The sequence below is a fragment of the Mixophyes fleayi genome, chromosome 3, assembly GCF_038048845.1.
Source record: "Mixophyes fleayi isolate aMixFle1 chromosome 3, aMixFle1.hap1, whole genome shotgun sequence".
Classification (NCBI taxonomy): domain Eukaryota; kingdom Metazoa; phylum Chordata; class Amphibia; order Anura; family Limnodynastidae; genus Mixophyes; species Mixophyes fleayi.
In genome coordinates, this window is record NC_134404.1 from 329141096 (window position 1) to 329159080 (window position 17985).

Genomic DNA, 17985 nt, shown 5'->3' on the forward strand with positions numbered 1-17985 from the left:
ATGACGTCATTACAACACGGGGTAGGACCAAAATAACGCAATTTTCGGAGCCCCGCCCCCTGCACGCCCACCTTCCCCGGCAGGCTCCCGGATCATACTTGCCATAAGTTGGCAAGTATGGTGTACCCAGCTTTCCTCTGTGATAGGCCCCAATGTTAACACCAGTACTGCGCTGGTGTTAACGGCTACTGTCAAAGTGTGTAAGATGTTCCTCGCCCACAGTAAGGCATAAATATACCAGTGTATTTAAAATACAAACTGCAACGTTTTAACATCTGAAATAAAAATAGCCCAATGCCCCTTTAAGTTGTCCACGCGCGTCATCATGCTTTAAACTGCCCACATGCATCATGTTTTTCTTTCCAAATGAAGGGTGGCATTACTGTGCTATGACACCAATATACACGTGAGGCATGAGGCTCAGACAGGATAGCTTCACACCTATTCTAATTTTTATTTGACAGAGAAGAAAGACATTTAGGGGCATATTCAATTAGGTTCGCGGGAACGGGCCGCGAAGTCAATCCATGTTACCGCAATAATGTGGATTTTCGTGCGCACACCATAGGGTTGCGTAGGAAATTCCGTGTTATTGTGATACCGTATTACCGGCAATACTGCGCAGGTTCCGCGGTAACGCGTGTTACCGCAGACCGGAAACCTAATTGAATATGCCCCTTATAGTGCAAGCTCAATGTAGATATATTGTAAGATCTACTGCAATCCCATTTCCATCTATTGCATTATCAGTCAATTTGGCCATCTCCGTGTGATCATATAAGATCATTTTTCACCTAAACATGTTCGGTAAAGAAAAAAAAAAAATTATTGCATTTTAATATGTGGCCAACTTTACATTCATAAGGGTTTAAAACGTGAATGAAGTAAATCATCAGTACTTTGTGAAAAATGAAACAAGAAAACTTAAATTTGACAAGCAGCCAGGTTCAAATGTGCAAGAAGAACCTATAGTAGGAGGATTGTGTTATAAGGAGTAACTAGCAACTTCTGTAGGTTATTATTTAGCATATGAGAAGTCACCTTTACATTCTGTGGGGGGAGGCAATTTAAAATGTGTGGATAGATTTAGAGTCGGGAGAGGGCCTGTCCTAGCTCAACTCTACATTGCAATATATATTTGCACCTCTTGCACTGCAACAGGAGCAAATTTTCACCTTTTTGTTGCTTTTCTCCTAAATCTAAATGAGGCCCTATGTCTTTATATTATGTGGAACTTAATCATACTTGGCAACTTTTAGGATCTCCCCTCCGAGAGATCCCAGAGAAGGGCTCCTGGTCTCACATCATTAGACCCCCTGCTGCTCAATTCCCGCAATTCGCAGGATAAAACAGCCTGGAACATGACTAGGATGACACGATTCACTGTGAATCATGTCATTAGGCCCCATACAGTTTACAAGAGGAGTGGGCTAGATGACAGTGGTCACACTGCCGGGAGTCCGGGAGACCTCCTAGAAATTGGGGAGTCAGTAGACAACTATCAACTTAATAATGACCTAATTTACACTCTCTGTACATTCTTCTCTTATTTATTGCACATCTATTTATCTTGTTCTTGTCCGTCTTGCAGTTCAACAGATGTATTACCTCTCAGCTCATCAAGTGGTTCAGCAACTTCCGAGAGTTCTACTACATCCAAATGGAGAAGTACGCCCGGCAAGCCATTAACGATGGGGTGACCAGCACAGAGGAGCTGTCCATCACTCGGGACTGTGAGCTGTATCGGGCCCTGAACATGCACTACAACAAAGCCAATGACTTTGAGGTACTCACATCATTTGTATATTGACTAAATGTTCATATATATCTGCATGTATGATTCTTCTTTCCTTCTAATTACAACTGCTTAGTCGTACGCAAACGTCACATAGAAGGGGGGTCTATTTTGTTTTTAAATGTCATGGGGGTAATGGATTTCTTTGTGTGTTAAAATTCCAGAATTAACATAAAAGCCTTATTCTTCTACCGGCTAATTAAAACTTTTGCCCGAAGAAAGAGCCTCAGAGTCTCAACATCTTCAATGTCATTTTTCTTGTTGCCCATTATAAGATATCACGCGTTTTATTTAAATGTTGGTCTTTTTATCTACCTATGTTGCAGGGTTGGCAAAGAGAAATACAGTGTAGTGATACAATATTAATCAGACGACCAAATTGTAAACATTTATACAATTGTGATTAATTGACAGGCCTAGTTTGGGGCACAAAAAAACCAAATAAACTATTAGGGGTATATTTACTAAACGGCGGGTTTGAAAAAGTGGAGATGTTGCCTATAGCAACCAATCAGATTCTAGTTATCATTTATCATTTATTTAGTACATTTTACAAAATGACAGCTAGAATCTGATTGGTTGCTTCAATTTTTAATATATTGGGCTTTCCAGGGCATCCTTTAAATGCAGTAGGTCTGAGAAATTGCAACATTGAATAGATTTCTCCATTGGAAGTGATAGGACAGATTCTGTGGTGTGATGGTTTTCACAGAATTTTTAGTAATGGTAATATCAGAATTGAAAAGTCACTATGCGGTGTAGTAAAAGGTGAAGTTTCCTGTGCAATTGATTTTATAAAATGTAATTTGAGTGTAAAGACTTAAGTTGGTGCAAAAAAACTTCCCACTCGATATTTTATAAATGGGAAAGTCCTGAAGAGTGGTAGCATTTTCAAAATGACACCACAAAGCAATTGTCCTTTAGCTGGACTCAGTATATTCTTTTCACATCAGCAAATGTTCAGGTGCTTAAATTAGCAGCTTTTAGATGAGATAGCATTCAGAACTATAGACCAATCAGAAGGCATATCTGCAGCATAGTATCATCTTTCCTTTAAAATCTAAATAGCTGTTGTGTCCAGAATATTATCAATGCTACTGTGTGTATAATACATTTATACCTGCAGAGTAGTAGCATAATAGTGGTTCAGCCCAAGTATGGATACTCATCATACTTTATTAAAACCTATAGCACTTGAAAATATTTGGTTGGCCACCTGGAAAAGTTGTCATTCCACTGTGCCATGTTATGCCATGCTCATCACATCTGATCAAAACCCTGATGGAACTGAAGCAGTATACTGCCAGACTGAACGATTATCCCCATTGCTGAATGTGTGGGCAAATGTATACAGAAGAAGGAGGAGCACCCAGATCTAGCAAGTCACTGTAGGCACTAAATAACATATTATTGCAATTTCATCACCCACATGTGTGATTGAAGACTTGAGGGTAATTTTGTCCATGAATCCACTCCATTTTTTTTTCTAATCCAAAATACCTTGAATGATAAATTCAGCTTTTGGATGAATATTTATACAAACAACCTCACTCCCATCCTACCCTTTACCCTAACTATGAGACACCCTTCTCTGGGACCCCCGTCCTCTGCTCTGAAATTTGTCCCTCACTAAGGGGTGTCAATTTGGAGTAGTCCTATTTTGGCACTGCTTCATACGCCTATCATCATATAACTACGTTCTCAGACGTTTAGCACTGTCACACCGGAACCATTGGCAATGGTACCCTGAAGCGGCACAATGTGGACAGGATTCAAGACCAATATTGGGCTCTGCTTGCAGCCTACTCCAAATCGAGTACTCCTTTGTTGGGGCCACAATTCTTCAGGGAACCTTACAGCACAGAGGATGGGAGAGGAACTATCTCAGAAATAAGGTATGGGGCAGTAAAAGCGGTGAGGTACTTTGTACATTTCCCACCCAATATCATCCTTTAAGACACATACATTGTGACATGTTCTGTACCACCGTTAATCTAGGTCTATCCTAAACCTATTTTCCAAGTTACAGATTTCCAGGACCAAAGAACAATTTTGTCCTTGGAACCTGGATATGTGGGTTCCCTACACATGGACCATGCCTGCAAGAGTAGTAACAATCATTTAACCATGTGAGGCCTGGGGTCATGTCTGATATAAAAGAAAGACAACATATTTCAGAGTCCTGTATTTACAATTATTCCCTTCTACCTCCTAACTTAGCAGACGTTTTTAAACTGTTGAGTAGGTCTCTGCTGACCAATTCACAGCTCGGTCACCTAAATATTCAGGAAGAATCATTTAAGAACTAGCATTACTTTTTTCAATGGAACCCACCCTGCAAAATATCCAGCTCATTACAGATAGTTTGTTCTCTGTTTCTTGTCTGCTTTTATAGGAAGGGCCTTCAGTACCCTGTTTTCAGCCTACACTGCAAAAACGGATACAGCACCATTAAACCATTGTGGGAGAGTAAAACAAAAAAGTGGTCAGGATATTTGTGATTTTATTACTGTAAATGAAAACGTATTGATAATAACAATTATCCTTTTCATCTTCACTACAATACATAATTCTATCCTCTTTATAAATGTAGTTGTATATCATAAATGGGCATCACTTCTATACACACAGACTTTACTGAGCATTTGTTTCTCGTATGGGACAACATGTCAATCAGCACATAGGCTTGTTCAGCTGACGCAGACGGATCTGTGTTTGCTAAATGTGTCTTTAACCTTCCTCCTTATTCCTATGGTAAAGAACAAAAATCGGCAACTAATGATGAAATTGGATACCAAGGTTTTTTAGCACACGGAGCATATGCCATATTTAGCTTCGTCCGTTCCTTCCAGACACAGTTTGCTGATCTTTCAATGTGATTAAAGTCAGATCCGAGGCTGTTTCTGTGAAATCACCGGCTTGCCCTTTCTACGGCTTTTTCTTACCCCAGCGTGCTTTTCAAATCTACTTGACTTTCACTTACACTTGCGATATAGGTTAAGTACTGGAGATGATTAAGCAGCGAACTCGCCCCGTCATAAACCGTGTCACTGGCTTGCTGTTCCCTGAAGTGTGCCCTGCATCAAGCAGTTAAAAGCAAAGTCACATTAGATGCAGAAGAAGATTTTGGCCTTGTCATTTTAACTGTAGCCTTATGGCCAATGCCCAGAGGTGCTTGTAACACCAGAATACAATGGCTCCTATTATTCTTTGTTGATGACCAAAATTTCAGACGACTGCTCCTTGCGTACATTTACATTTTGACACAGAGGGGAAGAGATGCCAAATAATTAATTGCAAAAGTTGTCTGGAACAAATGTATGTGTTTCTTTATCGTCTCTAATGGCGTTCGGATGTAACGTTAAGTGTCCGATGTTAAGAAAGAGCAAACACAACTGTAGGAACGAGCCAGACAATGGGAGTGGAGATGAGCGAATCTGCTGAGAAATTACATGTGGATTGTCATCTGCAGTGGAACAGGCTATCACGGCAATACAGTGCTGGGTGATAAAAAGAAATAATTAAAAAAGAGGGTGCATGCCCCCACCAAATCCTCAACCAACCGCAGTGCTAGTCGGGAAGGGGCTTCTATTTGGTGGTGCAATAACAAAGACCCTATAACCTACCAGCCACTCTGAAAAGTGATGGGTCTCTTCTGACTCCCCACTGGACTGTGGGGGCTGGGGTAATAACAAGATTGAGTCCCCTGAAGTTCGAACCTTGCCTATTATACCCAACAATTTTAGACATTAATTGCATAAACCCAGTTGAACTTTAACTGGACACATATAGTAGTAATAAATCATTGCGTGTGCAACACTGAACGAGTCGTGAAGTTGCTCAATGGGTTTCAGTGTGTGAGCTCCCCTGTTCTCGTTTAGTGCTGTCCAACCTAACAGGTCTGAATGCGTACGCTCATCAAACTACAACGACTTTCGTGTAATGTCACCTGCAGTCACACAGAGAACCCGCAGCCACGTCTGGTAGGATCCTCTTCTGTCTTATAATTGCGTTTTTATGCCACTTCCTCTTTGTGCCCTAGACGCTCACTGATCACTTTAACGATGTGGTCAAAGTGGTTTTCGGTCCTTTGTTTTAACACCAGTCATTGCTCCCCTGTCTCCCTCTTGTCTTTTTGTGTGTCATTGACTCCAATGGAAACCCTGTGAGATACACTTTAAACTCGACGTCTCTATTAGTTCTACCATATTGTGACCTTTTTTTTTTTTTCCAACATCCTTAAAGAAAAAGATACAGTGTAATGTTGCTTTACTTCCCTTATTGTTCTTTGTTAAGACGAACAAAGCTTTTTCTACAGTGGCTATAGCACATAATTATACAGCTTTCAATAGCAGTGTCTTGGCACATATCAAAGTTCAGAAGAGCCTTTGCGGGAAAAAAAAAAAAAAAGATGTTTTGTGGCAGCCTAGGGAGGGTCTCATCTTTCCTTCAGAAAATAGTTCAAGGCTCTTCTGTCAAGCTTCCCTACTTAGAGCTTTCTCTCCTCCTGCTTCATAAAGTTTAAAGGGGATTCAGTGGAGTTCTGTGATCTCTTTCCTTTGAAAGATTGTGCACAGAGCAGTCCTTTGACTTCAAGAGTTCACAGATTCATGTCTTTAGGTATCATATGTCTGACCTTATCAGTTACTCTATTTAATGTAGGAGAAAAAGTCTAAACTCTTTGTGTTGGGTCTGTTTTGCATCTGTGAAATAATTTGGTGAAAAGACCATCCTTTTTAATACACCACAGAGAAGCCATTTCTGGCTGTAACCTACCCTGTGGATCTTTCGGAGAAAGGGGGGGGGGGTGTGAGGAAAATAAAAAGGTCCGCCCTTGTGCCTTGTATACGGATGATTTCACATTCAGAATACAATTATGCAATAACAGCCCCATACAAAACAAACCTTTTTTTTTTTTTTCTTGCTTTCCGCCTTCCCACCTCTATTCGATGCCTGGGCTGCTTCCCTGCCACCTAACAAGAGCCGGGATTGAACAGATCCTGCTAGCTAGCTGCCTAGGCCGGCCAGCAGTTGGCTTTCCCTTGCTGTGACCTACCCTTAAGGCCCTCATAATTAATTGTCCTTTAGAGATGAGGAAAGTTCAAAGACAGTGTGTGTGTGCGCTGGGTGATGTCTATTGTCTGACTTTCACATCTCCTTCATTCCACAAAAAGGTTATCAATCGGCCCAGTACAGGCTCGTTTCCACAGCTGCTAGTGATTAATATAGCGTTCAGAGCACAAATCAATCTGTTTCTCCATTCGTAAATGGGCGAGGGGGCGACAGAGTTTTAGATGGCAAACAATTGTTGATATTGTGCATTTTAAGCTATCACTACACATTAATGTACACAATCATTGCAGTCTTCTCTGGCATTAAGAGGGTAGGATTTTTTTTTTGCATAGATCCCAGAATGTCATTATACATTGTTTACGTGTTTACAAAACATTATCTGCTGCAATAGTGAAGACACTGAGGCTCAGTTACAGTCACTTTCTCGCCCTTTGCATCCATGTGTTGGATTTGTGCGAGGAAAGGACATCTTTAGCAGACGTTTTTGCTTTGTTATTGAATAGGAGCGATTTGAATCATAACCATCTAGTTGCACTTATGCTAACGTCTGTTTACATAAATCTCTGGAACGTTTTTGTTACGCCTGCATACATTGAGATATAAAAGGGTGGTGATACAGAATGTTTAAGGCATTGCTGCATTTTTAGTGTGTCAGAACTTATCCACTCCACAAAAGGTCTTGATTTTGATAGCACTACGGAGGTGCTGTTTCCAGCGATCATTGTAGTTTTATTTTCTGAACCTAGTCAGGTCTGGCCCTTAGGTAAGCCACAGTATACCAATCTATTTGATATATCAATTTTATTTACTTTTTTAAATAAAGAAAGCACTAAAGTGTTTTTACTTTCATGGGTTACTTAAGATCTTAATGAGGTATAAATGAGTTACTGTAAAAGACATGAAAAAATGGTCAATCTATTTTAAGAGAAAGGTACAACTAGACTTTTTTAAAACTTTGCGACCCCATCACGGGAATCACAGACCAAGAGGCAATTGTCAGGCAGGTAAATGTATCTCAGTGAGATCAAAGATGCACAGGTCACCAGTGGCGCAAGCAGGGGGGGTTTCTGGGTCTCCAGAAACCCCCCTCCACTAACTAAGTGCCCACCATAGCGACACTGTACTATACAGCAGCCGCGGCGCTGTCAAAGAAGCGTCCGCGGCGGTGCTGTATTGTATTGTATACAGCGCCGCCGCGTACGCTTCTTTGACAGCGCCGCGGCTGCTGTATAGTACAGTGCTGCCGAAACAGAGCTGCTGCTCTCTCTCGTGTTTGTTTGTTTTTTGTTTTTTTTGGGAACAATCCTGCGTGCGCCCCTGGTCACCTATCCAACCGCAATGGTGCTGAAGGAGTCGCACATGTTTGCATTGCGCTCTGATGAATATATTTATAGAAATCGCATTTTGCACCATTCTCTAAATAGAAGAATCGGATACAAATCTGCAACTTTTTGCACGAGATATAACCTAAAGGAACTTAAATAACTTCTTGTTTGGTTACGATTTTGTTGTATATTTGATTCAGTGAAACGTGTGTTCCACCAACACATTATGACTGTTTACACAAACGTAACTAAACCAACTCCTAAGGGGCGGCTCGGAAGCCCTCTTTTCATCTAGGTTCGCATTTGTAAACGGACCTATTGTTTTTGTTTGTTATGACAAATATTAATTACAAGCGCTGGAACCAAATCATGTTTAGCTAAGCTCCTCTGAACATAATTGTAATGTGAGAAGCCCGATTGTAAAGTTACATTACTTAGAGAAAAGGGATATTTTTCTTGGCCTTCAAAAATGTTGTTTTAACGATTGTATAATTATTGTACAGCAGGCTATTTAAACAATCGTTTTGACAACATCAGTTCTGTCGTTTTGTTGAACAATATAAGGTTGAGTAGCAAAATAAATGCGGTGAGATTGTCAGCGGGCAGCAGGTGTGAGCGTTAATGTACTGCCACAAATAAACACGCTAGTGCCCACCTTCACCACAGCGTTTCACTAGGGACTAGCCTGTGCCATTGTTACCGCCTTTAGTACATGGCATACATTAAACCATAAACATGCTCGAGACCATACCATCTGTATGTCCATCTACATGTCCATAGAATGATCTGTGTACAAAAGCACAACTATCATCATCACCATTTATTTATATAGCGCCACTAATTCCGCAGAGCTGTACAGAGAACTCACTCACATCAGTCCCTGCCCCATTGGGGCTTACTGTCTAAATTCCCTGACATACAGACAGAGACAGACTAGGGTCAATTTGTTAGCAGCCAATTAACCTACCAGTATGTTTTTTTTTGGCGTGTGGGAGGAAACCGGAGCACCCGGAGGAAACCCTCTCAAACACGGGGAGAACATAAAAACTCCACACAAATAAGGCCATGGTCGGGAATTGAACTCATGACCCCAGTCCTGTAAGGCAGAAGTGCTAACCACTGAGCCACCGTGCTGCCCTGACTATGTCTTTAGAATGCTTTTAGGTGATATATTAACCATTTTATGCCACTGAAAGTACATGGGACTTTTCCAAAAGCCGGAGAAACACATTTTCTTTGCACCTCACCCTACGTAGTGTATCTCCTGGAAGTAAACAGTACAAAAGAAAATTTCTCCTAAAAATCCTGAAATAAAAACCATTCCACCTGCATGGTTGAAGCACAGGTGTCAGACTTGTTTTAACTCTAGCTGATTTGTTTTGTCTTTTTACCTCAGTCCAGTGAGTTTAATCTGACTTGTGTATACATAAGCACAACCAAGGTTCCTGTCAGCTCGGTCATTTATACCTTAGCAATTTGACCTCTTACCCCGGTGTCACTCTTTAGACTGAGACCCGGAGGTGTCAGACAGCTTGGGAGAAACATCAGGACAGTCAGGGAAATCAAACTTGAAATTAGACTACTGCCTGTTATTAGACAATGGGGACTCTTTGTCAGCACAGAGAGCCTGCGACGGGCACAATATGCGTTCTGCGAAGAGGTTTGTTCTGTTAAGCAGCAGACACTTCAGCAATCGTTTATGCAACAGGTTCTCTGTACTTAAGAAGAAACTGTAGATACTATCGTACGTAGACACAGCTAATACAGTAATGCAAAAAGCTCTCATCAAAAATTAAAGCTATTCTTATGAATCTTTAATTGGAAGCAATGAAAAGGGACACTGGCGAAGCCAAGTGTTTTGTTTCCAGATTCTCTTCAGGGTTGCTTGCCATTGTGTTTTCACTTTCTCAAGCAGACATTCGCTTTAAAACTGACATAAGTCATTTCTTAAACAGACAGGCAGCTGCCCCAATGTAAACACCTAGCATGATCAGTGAAAGCCGCTGTCAGGTGACAAGGGCCTCTTAGCACTTTCCAGACCCAGCGCTTATTTCCATCACAATAAAATAATGCTTCCTGCAGGCACTGTTTAAATCTTGCAACAGGAGCAGTCACTTAGAAATGAACAATTCTATATAAACAAATTACAGTTACAATGCAGTGGTTGGACCAATCCCGAGTGCCCAGGAGCTTGCAACTGTACTAGTGACGTTGGTTAACATACATATTAACCAAGATATATATTTTGCTGAGAGACCAAAAAAATATATTTATTTATTTATCACTGTTAGTAAATTTACTGACAGTGGGTAATACCACGATTAAAGTGCAAATCTTTGGTATAATTTTCCTCAGATTTTTCTGCAATACAATCCTACTCCATAAAATCAGTTTGATTCCTACGGGCTCACACACACACACGGGCATTCAGTTTAGGTGTTCATTGATAAATCCCGTTACTCGCGCTTTAACACCGGTATGCCAAAAAACGATTTAAGCGGATGGAGACAACACTTTCTGACAAGCATTTGCTTTGCCTTACTTGCTGCAATACACTGTAGTTCATTAAGTGCACTATGCTGCAGGGAGGCTTTAGAAACACACTCTGAACATTCCGTTGAAATCCAGGACAAAGAAAAACATTTTGTCTACGCTATGAACAGGCGTTTTTCAACACCCATGTGTGCGAGCCCTAAAGGTATTGAGCTAGCTCCTAGACGGATTATCATTCTGTCTCCTGGAATTCTTAAAAGACAAAAAAAAAATGTTTAAATTCAAGTAATGTTTTTTTTTCACCCTAGTTCAAAAGGTATTGCCATATATCTATACAGCCTGAACGGGAGTCAATTGATTAATATAATAGGTAGCAATTTTACAACAAACATATATAAATTAGTCATGTCAATAACTAAATAAGAATCGCACTATGTAATTAGTGCACTGACGTTATCTGACTTTGCTTCTTCCAAGTAACATTTATCAAAAAATTAGCCGATGTAAGCACTTAAATCTCGTTTCCCAATTATATATTGATATTACTAGCATAGCAAACGTAAAGCGATATGCCCACTCAGTGTGCCAGCTAAATGCTCTCCAGCCTCTCTATATTACCCGAGCAGACGCAGCCTAACACACCTTGAGGAGAGTTAAGCCCTCTGGTGCGTGTTTATTTTTGAATAATTTATACATATCCAATCATTCACACATTTTTGTAATATAAAGAGAGCCAAATGTAATGAATGAAGAAACAGACTCTTGACCAAGCGGCTCATCCTGTGTAATAATTCTACTGTTACTTCCGTTTATTAAATCCCTGGCATTTCTCTGTATTTATCTAGGTTGTTTTTAGAGCGGGTACAGATAAGAAACTGTGATTTTCCTCTCGATGTATATGCATGAGGAACGTCAAGGGCTTGTATTTATTTTCCCCCATTTCACCTTGCGTACAGTCTGGTCTGTGACACCGATGGTGATTATGTCATTATTTTACTCTGGGGGTCTTTGGCACATCTGCAGAACCGATGTACATCTCCTTTGTTACGCTGGCATCCATCCCATATCACCAATGCTTCATTAGCCATAGTGACTGCCTTCTTGCCAGACAAGAATGCCCAAATCTGAGCTCCTTTTGTGTATGCTTGTTCGTTTATTCATCTTTGAATTTCTTGCCCTTTTTTTTTTATCTCCTTGTATTTCTAAAGAGCAGATGTCTGTGCCCCCCTCTCCGATATCTCCTGAGTCCCATAGGCAGAAGAAAAGTGACTCTTTAACCCCTGTGGGACCGTGCTGACCGAAAGTGACCTTTAGCCTGGGTTTTACCCCTAATCAGTCAAAAAAAAAAAATTGCATGCCCTGGACTGTTATTATATGTTCTAATGAACCGTCTAGCCTGGATATCACAGTTGTTTTTCAGTTTTTTTGGCTCTATACAAGGAGAACTTACAGTATATTGATTTATTGCCCCGTGGTTCTCATGTGGGGGATTTTTGTTTGTCACAGAAAATTAGGAAAGATCGGCTCCAGAACAACTCTTATCGTATTAAAGTTTGTTTGCCCAGCTTTGTAGTGCGTGTAAGCAGAACGTTTGAAGGCCACATCACTTTTAAACCTTGGTTGCAACACAGTGACCCCTTTAGAAACCAACTTTATCTGGACGAGAAAAGTCAGTTCTGTTTAACAAACTATCTACCCAGTCAGTGTTTATCTAGAAACCGAAATCCAAGTCACAGAGTATTGATTTTGTTCATTTCCAAAGAATGCAACTGAATTTACAAAACAGCCCTACTCATCCATGTTTTAATGCTTCGTCAGTTAAATTCAGGGCCGTATGGAGGGCTGTGTGAGACGGGTAACTGCCCAGGGTGCAAAGCTAAGGGGGGGGGGGAGGGGGGGTGCAGGATAATGAATATTTGAGGTCAGTTTGGTTACACTTGAGGTCTACGGGTCGTCCGTTTTCCTTCTCACCCCAGGCGTTAACACTTCTAGTTTCTGGTTACATTCATTAGTTAAAACCAATAAAACACTCCCTTATAATGGTAGCTAATAGCTGGAGATTTATGCGTTTCGATTACATGTGTTTAGGGCAATCGCCAGGTGGTGTGTTAATTCAGGACCCCAAACTTGTTCTTGTACTACTTCTTCATAGCAGCCCGAGATCATGCTGTGAATACTGGCTGCCTAGCTGTAAGGAACAAATGTTATAGCGTAGCCAACAGACTCGTAGTAAGTGAAGTTGTCTTTTAAAAGCACTACCCAATTCTCTGGCAGCATGCTTTAGAGTCAGTAAGGATGGGTAAAGGTGCCAGAGGTAGAACCACCGATCTGCCAGTTGGAGATGGCATTTCCATTGTTAGAAATAAATGGAATAGAATAGCTACCCCTTAAAAGCAATACCTACTATCAAAAACATAAAATATCGGTGTGATTCTATATTTACATGTAAGATGTTTTGCAAAAAGCTGCATTTAACCTTGTTTTGTAAAAGAAAATGAAAAAACTAAATGGGCTATTTAGAATGGCCATTCTGCAGATCCTATGTCTCCAAATGGCCTTTACAAAAACAGTTATTAAAGATGGTGACTGCAATCTGCCGTTCTTCCTTTCCCTACCAGTCACTAAACCTCCTGAAGGACATTACATTAGTCAGGCTCTCAGAGCCTAAAATAGCTGAAAGCGGTTTGCAGTGAAGTAGATAGCAAGGTTACAAAAAGATCTTATCGTTTGTTAGGTCATGGGAACATATAACCAGATTTCTGATGATGATACTTTTTCAGATTGGGTCAATTTATACTTTTAGATTAAGTGGCCCTTTAAATAAAACTCACATAGGTATGTGTGGAATGTATAGAAGTACTTTTACTTCATCACAATATCATTGCAGGATGAGCTTGTAAAATCATGTGGTCATGTCCGCTTGCCCTCAGATTATCTTGTAAAGTGCAGAAGTTGGCATATGTGTAAAAACATTTTGCATTTCACCCCTAGAAAGATGGTTTCTAAGGCGCCACAGTGCTCAGCAGTGCCGGACAGTGGGGAAAACAAGACATACATAAAACAGGGACATACAAAGAACATAAAATAAATGCAAACAAAGGCCGTAACTTAAAATTTTAGCACCTGGGGCAAGAAAGAAAAATGTCGCCTCCTAGCCTTCAATTTTAACCAAATGAGCCCAAAATATTCATAAACTATTCACCCCATTCAGCGTTTCACCTTGGGAGATTCTTACCGTAACTCGGGTAATGTGCACAGCCGGACATAACGGTGATATCCGCGTGACACACAGCCGGCAAATCAAATCTCCCCCTTCAGACACATTTTGCATGTACTGTAGTGTATACATCGCTCTTCTTGAACACGTGCACTAGCTGGATATTGTCACACATGCTCCGTGTGCTCCTGATTTTTTGTCTTTTGAGCCCGGGGGCCTCAGGGGGTAGCCTCGGAGGGGGAGAGAGCATCTTAGCATTGCCTGGTCCCACTCACCTCTGGGCCTGTAGCCGCAGCAGCCCCTGTAGTTACAGCCCTTAAGGCCAAAATTCAACACAGGATTTTAAATTTCATTCCAAAATTCTTAAATGGGTAATATTTTATGCAACAGTTTTGAACTTTTTGTTACATGCAACCCCTACCTTGAAATACTTGGACAGTACTGTAGACAGTGCACTTGTCACCCTGTGGGCTAGTTCCCACATCCATAAAGAGGTGTGTGGTCCCGGGAACATAAGTGATTGAGTTGTGGAAGAGGATTCCAGGCAGTTGTAGAGAGCAGTGCATACAGTCAGCATAGTAAACCCACATCCCATTCACAGTACTTCAAAGAGGCTGTATGTGAGCAAGCCCTTAACTTTCTAATGAAACAAAATGTGACACTTACAAGTAATTACACATAATACAAATACTGCAAAAACTAATTTCTAATTCATCTTTCAAAATGGCATTACTATGTGTCCCAGCTGCCCTTTCACCTCCTTAGTATACCAGCCAGGTCCTCTCCAAGTCCAACAGAAGACAACATGTGCCGGTCTATCGGGAGAAAGGTTTCTCCTCAGTCAATATTTACAGGGCAAACAGCCACGGGTAGCAGAGTTTGCTGAAGGGAGTCATGTGCACACAAGGGTGAATGAATCCTCGGTAAAGTGCTTGAACTCTTCCTCTCTTTTCCTCAGGTATCATTTCATCTTATTCTGTCATTAGTCACTTTCACTGGTAATATTTGGGTTGTTTTTTTTAGAAAATTGCAAACTGCGTTGTAGACTCTCGTCCTGTTGTGTTAGAGGACCACTGCACTTAAAATATAAGATATACAATATGAAATAGGCATTTTATTTTAACAAACACAAAAACGTGTATACGCTGCAAGACCCTTACACAACATGAGAAACGTGAGCATTTATGTACTATTATGTACTATGCCGCTAAGTGACTCTATTAAGTTCAGAGATTCACTGCTGTGCCCTTCAGTAGACCAGGAAGTTTAAAGTGCACAGAAAAAATACTTCCCCCATGATTTTTCACAAGTAACTAGTTCTAAAAGGTTCCTATGGAATTGATTAGCTGTATCCTCATGATTATTATTATTATTATTATTATTATTATTATTATTATTATTATTATTATATATTACTACATTCTTGTCTTCATCTTTGAGCAAAGTATTTCTTGGACCTGGGGCTGATTTTCTTTTCCTCAACAATAAAATATATTCGTAATACACATTTATACAGTTTGTTAAAAAAAAAATCAGTCATTTGAATGGAGATTTATCTCTTATATCAGTACACGGACAGTGAGCATTTTACCATGTTTACTGGAAATGATTTTCCAGCTGTAGATAAAAAATAAAACACAAAGTTTTTAATTTGCTTAATTGGAGAAGTGGTACCCAAAGTCAACATACGCCCCTAGCCTCCGGCCGTGCAGATCCAGAGTTCAAGGAAAGTTGTTGTTGTTTTTTTTTTTGTTTTGTTTTGCGAATCGGGGGTTGTAAAAACCCATCTGAAATATTCATGCAGAATTGTCTGAGAAGCAGTTTGTGTTTTATTTACTGCTCAAGAGAACAGCCTCAGTGGATTAGTTCTACAATACCCATAACAAAAGCACGACAGCTGATGCATGTGATGTTAGGAGGTGACAAAACAGTTAAAGTATGCTGCTGGCTACAGGCAAGCCAGTCAGCAGATGCAGACAAAAGGATTTGTGACAAGAATAACTCTCTCTCCAAGCCGAGCAGTCAAGAGTATCCAAAATACCAATACCCTTTTCTCCTTGACATTGTCTTCTCCTTACTGTCAGCATCGTATTGTCCTTTTATAGTAAAGAAACCAATAGCACCAAACTTGCCAGGATACCACTTTTGGATCCTTCCTCTGTGTTCCAGCTGTTCTAGTGGGATGTGGGTTTACACCTAAATCCTCTAGTTACCCAATAAATACAACTTGTGTAGGGTGGCTCCAGTTTGTCGTACTGTGGAACCTCACTTGAAAGAGAAACCTTACTTTTCTTTTATAAAAGAGCATAAGTTCCACTGTAGAACCAATGTCAGAGTCATCTGGGTACAGGCGGACAGGTCCAACGAGCGCAATAGGTCTTTTTGCTTTTGACAGAACACAGCTTGGTTTGTTGGTGGTACATGAGTGTCATTGTTTGATGGTAGTGGTTGAAGACAGTATACATTATGCCCATATACCATGGACTGTATATATTATTACTTAAAGGGTCTGTGTCACATACACAACCATTGTGTGGACTTTCATGAGAATGCAGCCTCTCAGATCTATTAACCATAATTGAGCCCACAAATGGCTGTATCCACTGTGTATGTGATTTATCAGTGATAATGTTTGCTATAAGGGATGGGTTCACTGCAAGCATTTAGGGATAGATTTATCAAACCTTTTAAAAAGGAAAATTGGAGGTGTTGCCCATAGCAACCAATCAGATTCTAGCTATTACTTTGTAGAATGTTTTAGATAAATGATAGGTAGAATTTGATTGGTTGCTATGGGCAACACCTCCACTTTTCCTTCTTAGGTTTGATAAATCTACCCCTTAGTGGTGGTGGTGGGGGGGGTTTAACTACCAGCATTAAGTAAATCCATATAGAAGGAAAGAAATTAAATTTTTATATATTTTGCGAGACTTTTGCAAAATGATAAATGATTAATACAACTGCAAGGTTGTCTCTCAAAGTGTAAATATCTTCTTTTCCAAGTAGGAACAGGAAGCAGACTTACATTTACTTTAATTGTCCTGTGTATTTGTAATATACATTGTTCTTTCTAACAGGTATAATTGTTGAAAGACACCAGTTAAATAAGAGTGGAGCCATAGGCAGAAATATTTTAACTCTTAGTACAAGTCAAGAGAAGGGAGCAGGGGCTTTACTTTGTCAGTAAACCCTCGCGGGGTTAATATCCTCTCCACCGTGGAAATTGGTCCACGGCCACTTAGAAGATAACATCCTGCCACCTTTTTGCGTAGGGATGGTGAATCCAAAAGAGCATATTGAGTCCAGTGAAACAATGCCTGTGTTATTCGATAATACCAAAGTGTGGGTAGCCGACTGCAAACACAAGCCCGCGTTTATTTTACAAGTGTTCAAAACAGGCCGATGCTTCTTCAGAGAAGAGGAGAGGCTGTCTTCCGTTTAACCTTTGTAATTCCCCGTCTATTCTCTGTGACATTCACACGGCTGCCAAGAGAGCTTGGCAAGGCTGGGGCAGTACACGCGTTCCAGTGACCGCTAACCTTGGTATGTCCTGACACTTATGATGTGTATCTGCAGGACACAGAAGGCAGGCAGGCTGCTATGTCAGGCTTTTATTATGGACTGCAGATGCCGGGGAACAGTCGGTTTAATAAAATAAATCAGCCTTGAAGGTAAAGCAACTGAGGAGGAGGAGAGTGAAGAATCTTGTGCTGCATGATTCAAATAATGCAAAGTCTGGGATGAAAAATAAACCATCCCTGGAGATGGGGGGGGGGGAGAGGGGGTTCGGGCTGGAGAGTGGGGGGGGGGGGAGTTTAGTTCCCATTTTGTTCAGATTTAAATTCTCTTGGACCAAAATTTTGGTCTAGAAAAAGATTGTCATTATTACGAGAAAATGATTTTATAAATTATTATTTAAATGCATTTTTTTTGTTTAACGGAAGCTCTCACCAACCGTTGTGGAACTGTAAGTCCCAGCATGCACTGGCAGCCTTTGATTGGCACGACATGCTTGGACTTGTAGTCCCGCAGCAAGGTCGCAGTTGATCTAGCTGCACTCTAGTTGAATTAAAATGTGCAAA

The 17985-nt window shown here is 40.6% G+C and overlaps 1 protein-coding gene across 3 annotated transcripts in view; it reads left to right on the plus strand.

Moving 5' to 3' along the window:
* Positions 1-17985, plus strand: part of PROX1 (prospero homeobox 1) — a 68420-nt gene that overhangs the window by 41031 nt on the left and 9404 nt on the right. For all 3 annotated transcript variants that reach the window (XM_075204241.1, XM_075204239.1, XM_075204240.1), the window contains exon 4: positions 1592-1786. In XM_075204241.1, the coding sequence (XP_075060342.1) occupies positions 1592-1786 (195 nt within the window). The remainder of the gene's footprint in view (positions 1-1591; positions 1787-17985) is intronic.